We start from the raw sequence: 20,427 nt of genomic DNA on the forward strand, positions 1-20,427 counted from the left end.
GCTTATTAACTTTAATGGAATGAGTTAGCCTAGAAGAAGGGTCAGGAGGGAGTACCTTGAATTGGAACTAGATTCACTCATTGGAAAGAAGTTCCAGGGTGTGGAGTGTGGTATCTGAAAGCTGTAATTTTGAAGGTCATGAGGGTCAGAAAACAGATGTATTTCAGGCAGGCATTTCAGGTGATATTTTAGTCAGACATTTGGTATTGTGGCTAGTGGTCTTTCTTATAAGTTCAGGCATTCAGCAAGTACTCAAGGCTTCTGGTCCTAGTGCAGTATTACTTTTTTTGGTGAGAGACTAGTAAGAGGAATTCAGGCAATTTAAAGAGGTATTGGTAAAAAAAGGAGAAATCCAGTTCTGAGAATTGGACTTACCAGTGTCAAAGTTAGAGTAACAACTAAATGTGATTTGATAGCAAATCTCACTTTTGAACTCAAGCTTCTCAAATTCCTTCTTGTTACATATAGTTTGGACTGGTTCTAGGAATGGAGGTTTATTAAGTAGAAAGAAGATAATCTTCAAAGTCAACGAGCTAGAGAAGGTTTGAGAAGACCTACCAGGGTATCCTGCCTATGGTTAGATCTTATTTTTATTTATTATTATTATTATTTTTTTATTTAAAATTGTTTTTGGCCGCGCGGCTTGTGGGATATGAGTTCCCCGACGGGGGATCGAACCTGGGCCCTCGGCAGTGAGAGCGCAGAGTCCTAACCACTGGACTGCCAGGGAATTCCCATAGTTAGATCTTATTTTTAAATATGATTTTCTCTAATTGATTAACATTGATAATGATAATTGGAACCTTAAGGCTTTCATTGAAATAAGATTGAAAGATAGGCACAATAACTGGTTTAATTAAAATGTAAACTCTTTAGTAAAGGTTTAATTTAATTTCCCTCCTTCCCAAAGTGATTCAATTCAATAATAAATATAGATTTAGCTTCTAAGAACAAATAATGGTTTAATTTTATTTATTTTTTCCAATTATTTTTTGTAGTTACCTCAGGCAGTAGTGAATGGTTTGCATCTTCTGTGTACTAAATCCTATCTGGGGTAGAGGCTTGTGAAATTATTAAAAGCAAACAAGCTCCAGTAGATTAGTTGTATTTAATTGTGGAGCATGTTTTTGTTGTGAAATATTAGAACCATCATCATTACTATAAATTGTTCAATTTTTAGTAGATTTATGTGTTTTGAGTATATTTAACATCTATTGAAACAATATTAAAGAATGAATTTTTAATATACATATCAGTTTCTCAATTAGGTGAATATGAGAAACATTGTAGATTGGATATTGAGCCCATTGCTAATTATTAATATTTTGTATTAATAAAGTGTATTTATTTATTGGCCTCAACACGCACCTTGCAGGATCTTAGTCCCCGACCAGGGATCATATCTTGGCCCTGGCAGTGAAAGTGCCGAGTCCTAACCACTGGGCTGCCAGGGAATTCCCTCAAGAAAGTTTATTTTAAAAATTTAAAGTCATATATGCACGATTAAGACTATTCAGAAAATTATAGAGGTAGCTGATTGAAATATGAATTCAGTAATTTTTTTTGGATGTTTATCAAAATACAAGCAAGATTAGTGTGTTTTGTGTGATTGTGTATATGTGTAGATCTGTGTATGACCATTGTCAGGTTTTAGTGTCAGCATTAAATCAGCTCCTTAAAATGAATTGGGTGGTTTTTCATTCTTTAAATTTTTTTTTCTGCATTTAAAAGACGAATCATGGGCTTCCCTGGTGGCGCAGTGGTTGAGAGTCCGCCTGCCGATGCAGGGGACACAGATTCGTGCCCCGGTCCGGGAAGATCCCACATGCCGCGGAGTGTCTAGGCCCGTGAGTCATGGCCGCTGAGCCTGCACGTCCGGAGCCTGTGCTCCGCAATGGGAGAGGCCACAACAGTGAGAGGCCCATGTACCGCAAAAATAAATAAATAAATAAAATAAAAATAAAAAGACCCATCTGTCTTATTTACCCTTTGTGTCTTTTTTATGGTGAAGTATGGTGAGTGGGACACTTAAATTCCACTTTGGCCAATATTTAAATTGCCCAGTGTATTGTCTTTTTGTTTTTTCTCTGTTGCATATTTACTAATCTCAGTAATTTTTTTCTCTATTTGACTTTTCAATAAATAATTCAACCATAGTCATAAATCTTTTATATTGAATTTACTTTTCCGCTGTATAGGTTAAAGAAGAGATGCTATTTGAAGCACTAGTTACAAGGAAGACCGTGACAGTGGGAGAAAAGCTTATTTTACCATACAAACTGGCAGAGGTATGAATAGATTTTCTTTGAAATCAAGGAACTCTGAACATTTTTAGAAGTTTAGGTTTATATTCTTTCTGTTAACAGAATGAAAATAACAGTATGGATTGAAATATTTTCTGGGCTCTTGAAATTTATCGTGAACTTTCTGTCAACTTGGAAACTTAAAGTTGAATGTAATTTTAAGCAATACGCTTACATTTTTCTCCAATGATCTCAATCTGATCACCGTTTTTAAGTTTCATAGTATTACTGTGGGATAAGTAGATGGTAGGTAGAATTATAAATAAGCAGTCCTTAACCCAATTGATTATTCCTTGTTGAGCACATCATATCTTCCAGCACATCATATTCTTTTGGTTTACTTTTTCGTTGTTGGCCTCTCCTTTGCAGTTCTTTTTGTTTGTTTTTTCTTTTCTTCCTGACTTCTTAAAGATTGGGTGCCCTAGGACAGTCTTTGTCTTTTCTTCTCTATACTCTTTATCTAGATTTTCTCACTTAGTCCCATGGCTTTAAATATCGTCTGTATAGTAAAGCTTCCAGGTAAGTTTTATTGCTATAGTGTGCCAATATTACTATTATACCACTCAGGTGTATAGGAGTAGGAAAGTTATTGAAAAACCTACTATTTTATGGTGAAGTTTTATGAAAGTGTTGAGAAATCAAACTGACAATTATAAAGATAGGACAGGAATATGAGATTGGAAGTCAGAGAGGTGGGGAAACAGTGATTTAACTGTAGAGAATGCTTTCTAGGCAGACATTGATTAATTTATCCCATTGATCCATTTATCCCATTTTTGGGGTCTCTCCTGATTGTACCTACAGGTCCACATTTCTTCATTATGTCAGGTATCTTATATCGTATTTTATAGTTGCCAACTTTGAGAGCTCCTTTCTAGACAAGAGAAAAAGCCAAACCGTTTTAAGAGTTTTGTTCATCTTTTACATAAAAGTTCAATGCTTTTATATTTTCTTTCTCAACTTTTTTCATTATTAAATATTTCTTTATGTTTATTTACATGTTTAACTTTAACTTCAACATTTTGAGATTATTTTTGTAGCCCCTGCTTTATTTTTGTTTATGTTTGTTTGGTATATTTATTTGTTTAGTAAATATTTGAAAACACTTTTTGTGCCTGGAATTGTGCTAGGCATTATGAGTAAAATGAAGAGCAGTCCTTGAGGATTCTAGTATTTTGTCTGAAGAGCAATGGAAAGAAGGGTTTTAAGCAAAAAAGTTGCCTTAGATATTTTTTAAAGGACAATCTGTCAGCAGTGTGAAAAAATTAGTTGGAGGAGAGCGTGTTAGTTTTCTATAGCTGTGTAACAAACTTAGTGACTTACTATAATACAGATTTATTATCTGACAGTTTCCATGAATCATCAGTCTGGGCACAGGTTAGCTGGGTCCTCTGCTCAGGGTTTCACCAGGCTGAAGTCAAGATATTCATGATGGCTGTGATCTTATCTGAGACTCAACATCCTCTTCTAAGTTCACAGGTTGTTGACAGGATTCACTTCCTTGCAGTTGTAGGACTGAGATCCATAATTTCTTGTTGGCTGTTAGGGGCCATTCTCAGCACCTAGAGTCTACTTGCCATTTCCTGCCATGTGGTCCTGTACACAACATGGCAGTTTGCTTCTTCAAGGCCAGCAGGAGAATCTCTGATGGATGGGCTCAGTCCCTAGTAAGTCAGCTCTACCCAAGACAGTATCTCTTGGGTTAACTAAAAAATTCAGCTGATTTTGGGCCACAATTATATCTTTAAAATCCCTTCGCCCTTGTCATATAACAAAAGATAGTTATGGGAGTGAAATCCATCATTTACAGTCCTGTTCACACTTACTGGGAGAGGATATAGAGAACATGTACACCTGGTGATGGGAATCATTCTAACCCAGAGGGCAAGAGTGAATGTGGAATGATGAGTTTGGAGGCTATAGTAGTTAGTACTCCTGAGGAGAAAGATGCTTGCTGCTATGTCTAGAATGGTGACCTACTGATAGGGAGAAATGGATGTATTTAAAAAGAAAGAAATTTAGATGGTAAAAGCAACAAGATTGGGCAATGATTTGCTTAGTGGGAAGCAGGGAGGAAGAAGGAGATGTCAAGGATGAATCCTGATTTTCTGGTACACACAACTGTAGAATATTGGTACCATTCAGTGAGACAGGAAACACTGAACGAGATCTTATTTGAGTGAGAAAATAATTAATTGGTATTTGGGCTTATTGAGGTTAAGCTGTGATAGGCAGGACTGCATTTCAGAGAAAAGAGGCTAAAAGTATAATATTGGGAGTTATGGTGTAAATAGGCATTATATTTGTATATTTGGTATATTTGGATTCTCTATAAATCAATTAATTTGATATGGAGGTTTTCTTTTAACCTCAAAATTCAACTCATTTATATTCATTGTGATAACGAACATGTTTTCTTACTGTGTGTTTTAAAATATTTTGCTTTTGCTGAATTTAATCAGATTGTCTTTATTCTTTTTCCTCTCCTCTGGGGAAAATAGAATGGTTATTCTCTCTATATATTCTACTATTGATTTTCTTTTTATTTTAAAGATACTTGGTTGATAACTTGCCTAAGAATAGACTTTTAGGGCCACATCCTTTTTTCTCTCAGAACTTCTAAACGTTTTCCAATTATTTTCAAGTGTCTAGTGTTGAAGATAGAGAATTTAATACCTGTCTTCTCTTTCCTATGTAGGTGATAGTTTAGGTAGGTAGTTTTTGTTCTGGAAACTTGAGGGGGTTTTTTTCCCACTGAAATTCAGAAATTCATTCATCATCTATGTGTGGTCGGTTATAGTATTGTCTCCATTTTACAAATGTAAAAAAAGCTGTAGCCTAAGAGTTTAAGTAACTTGACCAAGGTCAAATAGCTGGAATAAGTAGAGAAACCGGGACTGGAAGATAGTCTAGCTCTTAATCAACACTCTCTACTTCCTCTAAAATTAAGAACATAGATATAAATATGTACCTGACTATACAAGCTGCAAAATAAGTCCCTAGATGAGAAGTACATAAATTATTAGCATTTGTATTCTTTTAAGTTCTAGGACTCATTTGTCTAAGATACGTGCCCCACAACCCTCTTTTTAGGTTGCGGTACTTTCTAAATGTTGGATTTTCTTTAAGTAATAGACTTCATTTTTTAGACTAATTTCAGATTTACACAAAAATTGAGCAGATAGTACGGAGAGTTTCCATAAACTAGGGAAGGCTTGAGGTGAGGGGAAAAAGTAAATCACATAACTCCATAATGAAAGAATTGTTACTGTTTGGGGATGGAGAAATTCTAAAGGTTACTGTGGATGACAAGCTGAAGACAGCCAGGAGTGTAATTGTGGTGGTGTGACTAGGATTCCACAGATAACTGATGCCTTTTTGATAATTGATTCCTATGCCTGGAATACTCTTCCCCACTTTAGTTGGCAAAGTTCATTTATTTATAAAGTTCCTATTCTACCTTCTTTACTAGGTGAAATATATACCCCAGTTTTCAGTAAAAGTGTTTTGAAATGTGTGGACTCATGTTTTGTTTCCTTTATCTTTCATGGCAGTTTAAGCCTGGATTCCCTGAGTTGGATTAAATTAATGAGTATATATAAAAAACTTCAATTGTAGGTTATTTATATTGAAAGAAAAATTAATTTCTAATTCAGGATAATAAGCTTTCTTTCTTGAATGAGAACAAAACACTTTGTTATAGTATCTTAGTCAGATTGTTGCCAATTTCACTTAGACTCCTAACTTTTTTTTTTTTTCCAGGCTGTGACAGTGAGGAACTCCATGGCTAAGTCTTTATATAGTGCCCTGTTTGACTGGATAGTTTTTCGGATTAATCATGCACTTATGAATAGTAAAGATTTGGAGCAAAATACCAAGGTAGACATATATTGGATTATAATATATTTTTCCTGAAAAACTGTTTTAATAAAATGGGTAATGCATAAAATTTAAAAACATAGAATTATATAGAGTAATAAGTTCACCTTTTATCTGTATTCCCTGCTATTTCTCTCCTTATTTCTGCTTCTATGACCCTATTCAGCAAAACTGTTCTGTGTGTCTTTCCAGAGCTTTTTTCCTATGTACTTACATTCCTATAGATGTACATGTACAGAGTTGCTTTTAAACGTAAAAATAGGATCATGCTATCTGTATTGTTTCTAATTTGTATTTTTTTTTACCTGGTTATGTCTTGAAATATATCTAGACCTCATTATTTTTAATATTTAAATGTAAAACGTAAATATTTAAATGTAAAATTGCTCTTACATGACCTTTTCATGCTTTGAGTAAGCCCACAGGTAGAAAGTTGATTTTAATTCTAACCTAATATACCAAGTTGGCTTATTTTTTTTAATTAATTAATTAATTTTATTTTTGGCTGCATTGGGTCTTCACTGCAGTGCATGGGCTTCTCATTGCAGTGGCTTCTCTTGTTGTGGAGCACGGGCTCTAGGCGTGTGGGCTTCAGTAGTTGTGGCACGTGGGCTCAGTAGTTGTGGCTTGCGGGCTCTAGAGCACAGGCTCAGTAGTTATGGTGCATGGGCTTAGTTGCTCTGTGGCATGTGGGATGTTGCCAGACCAGGGCTCGAACCCATGTCCCTTGCATTGGCAGGTGGATTCTTAACCACTGCGCCACCAGGGAAGTCCCAAGTTGACTTATTTTTGAAGATCATTATTTTCACTGTTTTTTGTAAGGGCTTAGAATTAGTCAGCAGTATTAATCACACAAAATACTCTTAATGGAGACTTTTAAAAGTCTCTTACTATTTTATCACTCATTACATCAGTTTGCCCAGTATCTCTCTTAGCACCAGTGGAGAAAAATTATTTTCATTTAATCAAAATTGTCATACAACTGTATTTTAAGAATAAGGTGGGGTGGTGAGAAGAATGGTGGTTTGGGATATTAGAACTGAATATTTATCATCCATAGTAAGAAGTTAGAAGGTAATTTCTGGAGGTAAAATATCAAGAAATAGAAGAATAAACATTTTTTACTATATTATACTATTCTTTACCAAACAACTAAAAAGATTTGAGTGTTGTTGACTTTATGGAGCAGAAATTGAGGGTGGAGAAGGGATTGTTGTTTTTTGTTATAATCCTTTTAGAACTGTTTAATGTCATAAATCTTGTGTGTTTCTTTTTTTTGATAAAAATTTTTAAAGTTTTAACTTCAAGAAACCACATATTATGATATCCAGTTTCATTTCTAGCCTGTGTAAGACTATTTTAAACATACCTGTTAGCTTGATTCTTAATGCAGAATTTTATTGGGATAGAGAAGTCAAACTAGGAACAATTGCATGATCCTTTTGGCATAACCAGGCATAGCTAGGAGTAACCTAGCTTTACTTTAGTAACCTTCTGACTTTCCAATAGCCTGTTTTTCCCTTCCCTGTCTCTTGGGTTTTAGAGATTTGTGATATTGAGGTAACAGGTCATTAACTCTGCTTTGCACATTTTTGTACAGTAATCAATGAATTACATGTGTTAAAACTTTGGATCTATTTTTATAACTAAGATAAAAAGAAAAAGATGAAGAAAAAGAGAACTAACATGCTTTTCATTTATAGTAATATTTTGACTGAACACTGGTCCCCCAAGTTTTCCTCTCTACTGCTGTTGAAGAACATTTTGTTACTTACATTGTGAATATTATTCATGAAATAAATTTGAGCATCCTTTTTTAACCATAATTTTTTTTCCTGTTTCATAGACTTTGTCCATTGGTGTTCTTGATATTTTTGGGTTTGAAGATTATGAAAATAACAGCTTTGAACAGTTCTGTATTAATTTTGCTAATGAACGCTTACAACACTACTTTAATCAGCATATCTTTAAATTGGAGCAGGTGAGTACCTGAATGTGTGTACACTTGCCCCCTTCCTGCTCCCTAAACCCTAACCCCCACCTTCACATACACACACATACATTTTTTTTTTTTTTTTTGCGGTACGCGGGCCTCTCACTGCTGTGGCCTCTCCCACTGCGGAGCACAGGCTCCGGGCGTGCAGGCTCTGCGGCCATGGCTCACGGGCCCAGCTGCTCCGCGGCACACGGGATCCTCCCGGACCGGGGCACAAACCCATGTCCCCTGCATCGGCAGGCGGACTCCCAACCACTGCGCCACCAGGGAAGCTCCATAAATTTTTGAGTCATAGTCGTGATAAGTATTTTAAATGTTGTATTTCAATATAGATATTATTGACTTCATATTAGTGTAAGCAAATGACAGATCAGAGCATAGTTTGGGGGCCTTATCACACAGGGTTTTCTTTTTTGTTTAATAGGCCTCAAGTATTAGAATCAATAATATGTGCTTGTTTGACTGCACCTTTGAATGAAAAAATACGGGTTTGTTTTGCATTTTTGTTGATGTTTTTGATTTTTAATTGCCGCCATGGGCTTGGTCGCTGTGTGTGTAATGTTAAGTGTGGTTGTTGGATTCCTTTGATTTCTTAGTTCGAGGATGGGATAGAGGAGCTTATTAACAGAATCTCAAATGAGCTCAGAATGTGGATACAAAGAAATAGGACAGTGTAGAGAGACCAAAATGAGTAACTAGATATTTCCTGTGAGAAGTTCAAATTGACTGAACTAGTATAGAAAGAGCAAGCCATCAGTTTCTATGACAATTCTTAGGGTAAATGCAGGGTTGAAGGAAATGTGGGCTCTTTCTCCAAGTCAAGTTTGAATTCAGTAACAAGTTGAGATTGTAGCCCAGAATTTCAGTTTGTATAAAAAGAAGCAAGGGGCTTCCCTGGTGGCGCAGTGGTTGGGAGTCCGCCTGCCGATGCAGGGGACACGGGTTCGTGCCCTGGTCTGGGAGGATTCCGCATGCCGCGGAGCGGCTGGGCCCGTGAGCCATGGCCGCTAAGCCTGCGCGTCCGGAGCCTGTGCTCCGCAATGGGAGAGGCCACAGCAGTGAGAGGCCCGTGTACTGCAAAAAAAAAAAAAAAAAAAAAAAAGAAGCAAGGTTCACATTCACCTCAAAGGAAATAGTGAAGAAAATAAACGAACAGAAAACCACAACAGGTCTTTCCTGTCATTGAGGCTTGCCGTCCTCTGTCCTGGCTTTAAGCACTGCTATTTTACTTCAAGAGTTATAAGGACTGATTAATATTCACACAAGCAGCATTAGTCTTGGCCATTTTGATAATTCCTTAAAGTTTTTAACACATGACCTTTTAGCTAGACTCTTTTATAGAGCTGTTAAAAGATAGTATTATTTGTTATAATATCACCTAACATATATGTAGTGCTTACTCTTAAGTGGGTACTCTTTTTATTCTGGTGTTGCAAATGATGCCTAAAGCCTGTATTCAAAACACTCTGGCTTCATAATTCTTGCTTTTAATCAAAAGTTGAGCTGGGATTGGTTTCTTTACTCAATCCAGTGTTCTTTTTACTAGATTATGCTAAATCAGTATTTTTATCTCCTAAAATGGCTGTGTGTGTTGGAGGGGTGGAGGAATGCATTTTGTTGACAGCGTTTTGTATTTTTCAAAGAAAAGCATCAATTGCTCTGTGGATCATTAAACAGAAGACTGGTTAAATTGCTTTTGAAGAAGAAAGGTGTTCTCTTATTGTGAACTGAAATTATTCTTACCTTATTTAGAAGTCTAGATTAGCCATGGAGGAGCCATGAGAAATGCCTTACCTAAAAACATGTATAAAAATAAAACCTTACAGTTGATGGAAAATGTGTTCAAAACTACTTGGTGGGTGGGTGGTCCTCATTTATTTGCTACCCTGCATATCATAGTTGTGGGCAATGTGGTGGAATTATGGATCAAAAGACATAGATACTAAGGTATAGCTTTTTTTTTCTTTCTTTTAAGTCTCAGTATTTTCTTCTGTTATTTGTGATGTAATGGGTAAGCTTTTGATGTAATTTTGGAAAGCTTAGAGAAAATTTATACTTTTTGCCACCCCATCTATTTTTTTTTTGCGGTACGCGGACCTCTCACTGTTGTGGCCTCTCCCGTTGCGGAGCACAGGCTCTGGACGCGCAGGCTCAGCGGCCATGGCTCATGGGCCCAGCCGCTTCGCGGCATGTGGGATCTTCCCGGACCGGGGCACGAACCCGTGTCCCCTGCATCGGCAGGCGGACTCTCAACCACTGCGCCACCAGGGAAGCCCGCACCCCATCTACTTTATTGTTCCTTTCTCTCCCTCCTCATGTTTTTCTACTTAAAATGGATTTTCTGGAAATAAGAGATTTAAGTCAGTTTAAATATTGAGTGTTTTATTTATTTGTGTATCACTGGTCTGGTACCTGTTATGAGATGGGTACTCAGGAACTATTTGTTAAATTCAGTTGAATAGAGAATCAGTTAAGTAGATTAAATTTTTTGAATAAATAAAACACAGAAATAAAAAAGTACCAAAGATGCTTTGGGAAGAAACATCTTGAAAATCTTGATTACTGAAGTTCACTTCTAAATTTTGCCCAAAATTAGTACATATGCACATAGGATGGGAGAGAGATGTAATAGGTGCCATGCAGGATGATAGGTATAAGGTAATCAGATATAAGGTAAAGTAGTGATATAAAGGATGAAATTGATTAGAACTTACTGAAAGTCTGCAAAGATTTCCCAGGGGTGATTCTGGAATAGAGTTTTGAATAGAAAGTTGAGCTCACCAGACTGTCAGTGGGGAAAAGATATTTTAAACAAAGGTAACAGTATCTTTAAAACTGTGAGGCATAGAATAGCACAGCAGTTTTGATGAATTGGAAATGATTCAATATAGCTAAAATATAGGACATAAGGATGGAGGCAGGAAGGGAGATAAGTTTGATGAAATAGCCTGGGGTCAGAGAGTTGTGCAGAGAAGATTAGAATTTTTCTTTTAGAGAATGAGGAGCTATTTGAAGTATATTTAGCAGAGGATTTGAAATGGAACTGTGGAAGATGGATTGAAGGGAGGTGAACTGGAGAGAAGGACATAATCCATGAGCCAGTTGAAGTAGTATGGGAGAGTGACTCTGAGTCCTGAATCAAGGTATTTATAGAGATAATGTGGAATAAGAGACAGATGAAAAGAGGTTTCTGTGATTTGAAAATCTGTTTCCTGTTATAATTTGTAATACGGCTCTTTTCTTATTTCCTTTACTTGCTCAGAATTATTCCTTAGGTCATTGATTCATCAGTAAATCGAATAACAATTATGTATCAGGCACTGTTAGGCACTGAAGATAGACATTTTAGAGTTCAGGTATCTTACTGTGGAGTTCATAATCTAGTGAGTTGTTCTTTTGTCTATCCCACTTCTGGGGATGTCAGACTAGGAAATTTTGACGAAACTTGCTTGCAGAACACCTAAAAAAAAACTGAACAAAACATATTTGAAAGCATTGGAGTACCTTCAAATAAGTGAAGTTTTATAGGACTTAGATATGTAAGCACGAAACCCGGGATTTGAGCCCAGCATTCGGGGACTGCTTTGTTCCTAGAGACATTTCTGTTCTGGTAGAGGGCTGCCAGATTCTGAAAGAGCCAGGCTTGAGAATCTGAGAAGCCTAAATGGGTTTTCTCCAGATTAAAGAACAAGGAGGAACCCCCTGGCAACTCCCACAGGCTTTAGGTTGAAGACCTCAATGGGTTATATCTTAGAGTAAAGGTAAAGCAGAAATAGTGAAGGCATCATAGGGACTGAAGCCCAGTTTAAAATAATCTCAGTTCTTCACTGGGTTAAAATAGTGTAGAATTTCCAGCATTCTTAGCCACCTGCTAAGAGCAAATTCAGTCTCCAGTGGAGGAAGAAATCATTCTAGTGCTAAAGTTATCTCTATACTTTTTCCTATACAAGCATTCAGTTTTTAACTGAGAAGTTTGTTTGTTTTTTAAGACATACAAGGAAGGAAACCAACATGAATAAGAACCAAGTGAGACAATAGACTATATACCATAGGGGATCCAGATAATGAGTTTATCAGACATGAACTTTAAAGTAACAGTGGTTACAAGAAATTTTTTTAAGTGATAATTTTATTAAAGAACTACAAAATTTTTTAAAAATCCTAAATTTAGGAAAATTTAAAACTAATTTAGAACTAAAGGAAAATTTTAAAAATTTAGAACTAAAAAGTAGAGTGAAATTAAAAACATTAGTTTTTCACAGTTTGTTAGATATAGCTTAAGAGAAAATTAGTGATGTGGAAGATTGGCCAGAAGAAATAACAGCCTGATGAATAAAGCTAAAAGAGGAAAATACAAACAGTGTAAGAGACATAGGGCATAGTAAAAAAGTCTAACATCTGTGTAACAGGAATTCTGGAAAGATGTATGTGAAAGAGAGAGAATAGGATAGAAGCTGTATTTGAAAAAAGTGATGGCTGAGAATTTTCCAAAACTTAAAACATAAAACAAAAAAAATTCATCAAGCACACATTTGAGAAGCCCTAAGAATGCAAAACATGATAAGAATAAAGACAGCCATACAGTAAGACAAAGACAGGGACTTCCCTGGTGGCACAGTGGTTAAGAATCTGCCTGCCAGTGCAGGGGACACGGGTTTGAGCCCTGGTCTGGGAAGATCCCACATACCATGGAGCAACTAAGCCCATGCGCCACAACTACTAAGCCTGTGATCTAGAGCCCGTGAGCCACAACTACTGAAGCCCACACGCCTAGAGCCCGTGCTCCACAACAAGAGAGGCCACTGCAATGAGAAGCCTGCGCACGGCAACGAAGACCCAATGTGGCCAAAAAAAAATTAAAAAAAAAACCCCAATGAAAACAATATCTGAGAAGCAGCCAGAGATGGGGGAAACAGTACCTTTAAAGAAGCAACAATAAGGGCTTCCCTGGTGGCACAGTGGTTGAGAGTCTGCCTGCTGATGCAGGGGACACGGGTTCGTGCCCCGGTCTGGGAAGATCCCACATGCCGTGGAGCAGCTAGGCCCGTGAGCCATGGCCGCTGAGCCTGCACGTCCGGAGCCTGTGCTCCACAACAGGAGAGGCCACAACAGTGAGAGGCCCGCATACCACAAAAAAAAAAAAAGAAGCAACAATAAGATTGGAAGTCAGTCTTTCAGGGGAGACAGTGGATGCCAGAAGACAGTGGGGTATTTTCCTTAAAACTGAAGCATGTTATTTAGGCAGTAACTAAATTATTCCCGTTGTCACTGAGTTGCAGGAATGAATGAAAAGCAATGAACAATGTAAAAAAGTGGGTGAATCTAAATGAATTTTAACAAAATTAGACAAAGATAAAAATATCTTTTGTGGTTTAATGTCTGTGTAGAACTAAAACATGTGAGTACAATAGCATTTAATTCAGGAAGGGATACAGAATTTAAGGTATTGTAATATCTTTGTATTAAATGCCAAGTGATAGAAGATTTTTTTCTCTGTTAGACATTGATCAGTTAAGAATGTGTCTTATAATTTTATGATAACCACCAAGTAATAAAAGAATATAAAACTCTCAAGTTAATATAGGAAGCAAGTGAAGTAAAAACAACTCTAGTAATACAAAAGAAAGCAAGAAAGAGGTATAAAAGCAATAACAAGAAAGCAGGACAAATAACAAATGGTAAGATGGTGATTTAATCCCACAAATACCAGTAATTGCATTAAATATAAATGGACTAATTACTCCAACTAGAAGCCAAAGATTGTCAGGCTGAATGTAAAATAAGACTAAATCGTTCCTTCTAAGAGAGACTCTTTAAATATAAGCATACAGAAAGGTTAAAAGTAAAAGGATGGAAAAAGATTTAGCAAGCCTTAACAAAAACAAAAGAACTGATATAACTGTATTAGTGTCACACTTTAAGCATTGCCAGAGATAAAAAAAGGAGTATTTGATAATACTAAAAGGATTAGTTCATCAGAAAGTATACAATTCCAGATTTATAGGTACCTCATAATACGGCCTCAAAGTATATAAAACAAGAAATTGATAAAACTAAAAACAAATATATATTTGCAATTTTAGTGGAATATTTTAACATACCTTGCTGAATAGCTGATAGAACAAGCAGACAAAAAATTGGTAAGGATACAGAAGATGTAAAGCACCCAGAGAATTGGATGGGTGCGTTTTTTTGTTTGTTTGTTTGTTTTGCGGTACGTGGGCCTCTCACTGTTGTGGCCTCTCCCGCTGCGGAGCACAGGCTCTGGACGCGCAGGCTCAGCGGCCATGGCTCACGGGCCCAGCCGCTCCGCAGCATGTGGGATCTTCTCAGACCGGGGCACGAACCCGTGTCCCCTGCATCGGCAGGCGGACTCTCAACCACTGCGCCACCAGGGAAGCCTGGGTGGGTGCTTTTAAGGGTACCTAGTTCTGCCTGCCCTTGATGTCAGAATGCCAATTTCCCTGGGTCTGAGGCCTGTATCAAATAAGGATATAGAAGATTTTTAAGGCAAATACTTATCTGACATATATAGATAACTGCAAATTTACAAAATTTGCTTATATACTGGACCATAAAACAAGGGTCAAATTTCACAGTTTTGAAATCACACAGATCTCAATACCATAATGAATTTATATCAGAAACCAATAACAAGAAGATAACTGGAAAATACTTTATGATTAAAAATTAAGTAATGAATTTCTAGATAGCCTAGAAGTTGAAAAAAATTAGAAAATATATTGAACTTAATATATTACATATTAAAACTTGTGACTAAAGGTGCACTTGAGTCACTAAAGAAGTGTGACTAATGATTTACTTAGAGGAAAATTTTATAGTTGTTAGAAGATTTTAAGGTTGAAGAGCAACGATTAACAAATTGGAAAAAGACCAGCAAACTAAACCAAAGGAAAGTGGAAAGAGGGAAATAATAAAGAAAAAAAGATTAAATAAAAGTGAAAACAAATATATTATGGGAGAGGATCAAGAGAGTGAAAAGTAATACTTTGAAATGACTAATAACATTGATATAACCCTTAAGAAATTGGTGTGAGAGAGAGACAGAGAGGGATGTAAATAGCCAGAATTCCAATGATAAAGACCACATAATTGTGTATCCTACACATGTTAAAACGATAGTAGGATATACTAAACAACTTCATGTCTGTAAGCCTTATTAAATGATATGAGAAAAAACTTTTCAAAACTGACACAGATGAAATACAAAGTTTAACTCTAGAACTATTAAAGAAATTGAATATGTAATTAAAAACCTTTCCATAAAGAACATCGAAAGCCAAAATGACACCACTGATGAATTCTGCTGACTTTGAAAGAATTTTTTCAGTTTGACATAAATTCTTATGCGGAATAGAAAAAAAGGGGACAATTACTCAACACATTTTGGGGGCCAGGATAACATTGCTTTCTAAATCTGTGAAGGATATTATTAGAAGTGGAAATTGTCAATTTCACTCATAAATGTAGACTTAAAAATTCTAAACAAATATATATCCAGCAAGATATATAAAATGATAATACATCAGAACCAAATGGTGTTTTTCCTGTTGCATGTTACATCTAACCACCTATCAATTTAATTCATCTATTAACAAAACAAAAGAAAAAATTCATGGTGCTCTCAGTAGAAATGTAAAAAGCATTTGATAAATTTACATATTCGTTCTTGTTAAAAACAAAACAAAACCCTTAGCAAACTAGATACATATAGAAGGGAACTTCCTGATAAAGGGCATTTACAAAAAAACCAACAGTTAATGTCAAACTTAATGGAAATAGACTGAATGATTTCCTCCTAAGACTGAGAACAAGGCAAGGTTGTTTTCTAAGAATTTTTATCAGGAACACAGGCATGTGAGAACATCCAAATGGGAAGTAAACATAGGAAAAGATTTTTCACTTATTAGTCATTAGGGAAAATAAAATTAAAAACATAATTAAATATTCCTAAGCATTCACCAGAATGACTAAAATGGAAAAGTCTGACAATACAAGTATTAGAGAAATACTGTGCACCGAAAAGTCCCATTACACTGGTGGTAGGTGCATAAATTGGTACAACCACTTTAGAAAGCTGTTTGGCAGTATCTTCTGAGGTTATACATGTGTAGTTTATAAGCCTGTGGTTTCACGCTCAAAATGTATGTAATTATAGAGATGTACAGCATATTAGTGGTTGCCAGGGGTTAGGGATTGGAATTGTGTGGCTATAAAGGGGTAGCACCATCACCTTATGGTGATGGTACAGTCGCGTATCTTTATTTGTGACAGTGGTTGTGCAAGACTACAATGTGATAAAATTGTAGAGTACACACACATATACACACATACACACTACATACACAAATGAGTTCATGTATACCTGATGAAATCTGAGTGAGCTCTGTACATCTCTATAATTACGTTATTTCATAAATGTTACATAAATGGAATTATGCAGTGTGTATCCTTTTGAGGTTGACTTTTTTTTCACTCAGCATAATTTCCTTGAGGTTCATCCAAGTTCTTGCATGTGTCACTCATTCTTTTTTTTTTTTTTTTGGTCTGGGTAGTATTCCCTGGTATATATACACCATAGTTTATTTAATCATTTACCCTATGGAGGACATTTAGGTATTTTCTAGTTTGGGGCTATGATGAATAAAACTGCCATAAACAAAAAAAAAAAACAAAAAAAACCAAAATGTATGTAAATGTTCAACAAGAGTTTTTTATAGAAATGTTCATAATGTCATTATTTTTAATGGCCAGAAATTGGAAATAAGTGTAATGTCTATTAATAGTATATAAATAGGTGAATACATTGTATATAAATACTCAACAGCATTGGTTCTCAAAGAGTGGTTCTTCCCCTACCCCTACTGGTACCATTGACATCACCTGGGCACTCCTTAGAAATACAAATATAGGATCCCACCCTATACCTACTTATTCACAAATTCTGGGTTTGTGGCTTCTGTTTTTAACAAGCTCTCCACATGATTCTGTTGTTATTATTAAAGTTATATATTAAAGTTTGAGACTTAATCTCCGTAGCCGATTTTGGCATACTTTTTCTGTAAAGGGACCAGACAAATCAGTGTTCTAGGTTTGGGGGGCCGTATGGTCTCAGCTCTGCTGTTACCTTGAGAAAGCAGCCTGGACAATAATGCATAAATGAGCAAATGTTGTACTCCACAACCCCAGCCCTACAACAATTAAAATGAATGAACTTTAGGTGCATCCTACAACATAATGTTGAGTAAAAGAAAAAAAGCCAGATGAAAAGAATATGTATTATATGATTCTATTTATATAATATTTATAAACAGGTGAATCTTATCAATGGTATTAGAAATTAGGATAATAGTTAACTTTGGGCAAGAGGGTCTGAATCATCATTGGGAAAAGGGGATGAGAAAGGATTTTGGACTGCTAGTAATGTCGATAAAAATCCATATGCTCGTACTATTTAGTATGCTTTTTATCCATGCTCTGAAAAAGAATAGGGAAAAGACTTTCTTACCACTGCTTGGGGGTGACCTTTGTATAGCATTACTTACTTGTGAAATTGTTAATTACGAGGAAAGAATTAAGCATTTACCTTTCCCAATTAGAATGACTGTAGTTTATAGTAGGGTCCACTTTTTCTTTACAGGATAATGATAATACGGAAAGAATGATAAAATTACAAAATCACTATTTCACAAAACACCATATTTGTAGAGAAGTGTGCAAGTGTAATCAGTAAATAATAAAACCATCAGATGAGCAGGATATTTATTTGGTGCCTAAATATCAGTGCAGTGTAGAAACGTAACTTCTTTGTGCTCAGGGGCATCTTTCTGACAGTTTAGAAGTTAAAGCATCACAGAGATGAATAAAAGAAGATTTCCTAGTATAGAAATTAAGGAAGGACCAATGGGGGCTTCATAAGAGAGTTCTGCATAGTTGCTAGTATGTGAGCTTTGAGTTATTTAGTCTTGAAATTTGGGAAACTACCCTGCCCCCCACCTTTTGAAAGGTGTTGTAAGAGTTTTATTTTGCTGAAGTTCAGTGTGTATGAATTCCATATGATTTATATCAGTGATCACTGGAGGTGACAGTTTTCCACTTTTCCCAGACATTGTTTCATTAAATTCATTGTTGACGATCCAGCAGTTCTTTTTGATGGCTTAGAGTTGTGTGGGAGAAATTAGGCTTTTTCATTTTATATTTTTCCTTAGTGCAGTCATCAGATAGTGTGGCTAAAACAAATCCAGCCCTAAATTCTCATCTGAGTGGAATCACAAATAGGATTCTAACCAGAAAATTTGGTTGCATGCACTTTTAAAAGAAAACAGACATACCCTATATCGAGATTTTATACAAGTGAAATTTATACATTCTTCCATTGTGTGGATTAGTGATTTAAAAGAGAAAAGTTTAAACTATTCTTTTAATCCTGGTAAAAGCTTTTTAGTCCTTATTCTCACATTCCTGTTATTTTCTGCAAGATGAATATATTGTTAATATGTTACTTCCTAGGAGGAATATAGAGCTGAAGGTATCAGCTGGCACAATATAGATTATATTGATAATACCTGTTGCATAAATCTTATTAGCAAGAAACCAACAGGCCTGCTGCATCTTTTGGATGAAGAAAGCAAGTGAGTATGATTCTTTTCAGTTTTGTTATTGGCCATTTGGGCTTTTCATGTCTTCTTAAGCCCTACGTTTTCTTCTTAACATTATTAAGTAAAGAGCCAAAGTTTCCCATGTATGGCTTTTTTGTGCGTGTTTGTGTGTTTCTAAAAAAATTGGATGGACTTCACTATAGAACTCATTTTTTCCTTGAGTTTTTCCAGATTTCTTCTACAGAGTCACTTTGATGTTAGATTTGTTGGTTTCTATTTATTTTTTGTTTTTGTTTTGTGTTCCTGTCTTCTTGAATTAAGTTTGTGTATGTGTGTTTTAAGAATGGGTTTATTTTTAATTTTTATTGGCGTCTAGTTGCCAACTAGATGCCAATAAAAATTAACTTAAAAAAAAGGTTTTTTTTTGCCAGTTAAAGAAGGTCCTTTTTATTTGCAGTGTCATTCCATACAAAAGCAATAGAAAGATAACAGTCTTAACAAGAAGTTTACAATTGAATATTTGAACAGAAAATCTGTACACATTATCATTTACAGTAATTTTACGTGGTAAATTAACTGACTGTAAAAAAAAAAGGTCTTTCTAAATCCTCCTGCTGTCTTAACTCTTGGAGAATTATAGATAGAAGGCCTACTTAGTGCTATTTACAAGTACCAAATTAAGACTGTATAACTTACATAAAGCCCATTAACTTACCAGCTCAATTTAATATCTTTGACTATTCAGTCCTCTTAAAAAAAAAGTTTTATATATGAGATGTGTTTGCAGTTTTCCTGTTTTGCAGAAGAGAAGATAATAATAGATTTGTGATAACTGCCATGGCTGTGCAGGTTTTAAGTGGCAACATATGCTAGATATTTGCCATCCCCTGATAACACTGTTCAATATACTAAACTTATATGTATGCTTCAGAAATAAAGCTTCCTATAGCATCCTCCAGAGTGTTCTCAGTGCTCTATAAAGTATTATTTATAGTTTAATTATCCTAAGAGATGGCAAATCTAGAATTGGAGAAACCAAAGTGGTGAAGTATGTGTTGGTTTTCTGTGACTCTTTAGTAAAATATTTAGAACTTGAATTAGTTCACCTGATTCCTCGCTTAATATTATACTCATTAAACTACAATATAAAATATTAAGCATTTACTATCATAGGATGACTATATACCAGGTTTGTGTGGGACAATCTAAAGTTTATGCCTGTTGTTCACTTTAGTTATTAATGGTGCCTACTTTTACTCTCAGAATATCCTGGTATGTATGGTAAGTTATATGTCACCCTGTTAATATGCCATAAACACAGAATTGCTACATAGAATTATAAAGTAATATAGCAGAATGCAAAATATATTGGAAAGGAGACTGCTAACAGTTACATCTACCCACTCTATCACCAGTCTATCACATTTATTTCCATTAATCTAAATGAATTAAAATGCAGCCAACACAAAAAATATTTTAATTTTATGTCCAAAGTCGTGAAAGTTTCTTGTATTGCTCTGTATGTCCTGAAACATACACTGTCTCTTATACAATTGTAAGGTTATTAGTTCTTAACTCAGCTTGCATACCTTACTTCTGGTGTATTTTATTTTGGAAAACGTCATAGGTG

The 20,427-nt window shown here is 35.6% G+C and overlaps 1 protein-coding gene across 8 annotated transcripts in view; it reads left to right on the top strand.

Annotated features, from left to right (window-relative positions):
* MYO9A (myosin IXA) overlaps nucleotides 1–20,427 on the top strand; it is a 269,375-nt gene that overhangs the window by 78,049 nt on the left and 170,899 nt on the right. For all 8 annotated transcript variants that reach the window (XM_030875073.2, XM_030875076.2, XM_030875075.2 and 5 more), the window contains exons 9-12: nucleotides 2,199–2,288; nucleotides 6,066–6,182; nucleotides 8,029–8,163; nucleotides 18,709–18,830. In XM_030875073.2, the coding sequence (XP_030730933.1) occupies nucleotides 2,199–2,288; nucleotides 6,066–6,182; nucleotides 8,029–8,163; nucleotides 18,709–18,830 (464 nt within the window). The remainder of the gene's footprint in view (nucleotides 1–2,198; nucleotides 2,289–6,065; nucleotides 6,183–8,028; nucleotides 8,164–18,708; nucleotides 18,831–20,427) is intronic.

The sequence above is a fragment of the Globicephala melas genome, chromosome 2 (assembly GCF_963455315.2).
Source record: "Globicephala melas chromosome 2, mGloMel1.2, whole genome shotgun sequence".
NCBI classification, from domain to species: Eukaryota; Metazoa; Chordata; class Mammalia; order Artiodactyla; family Delphinidae; genus Globicephala; species Globicephala melas.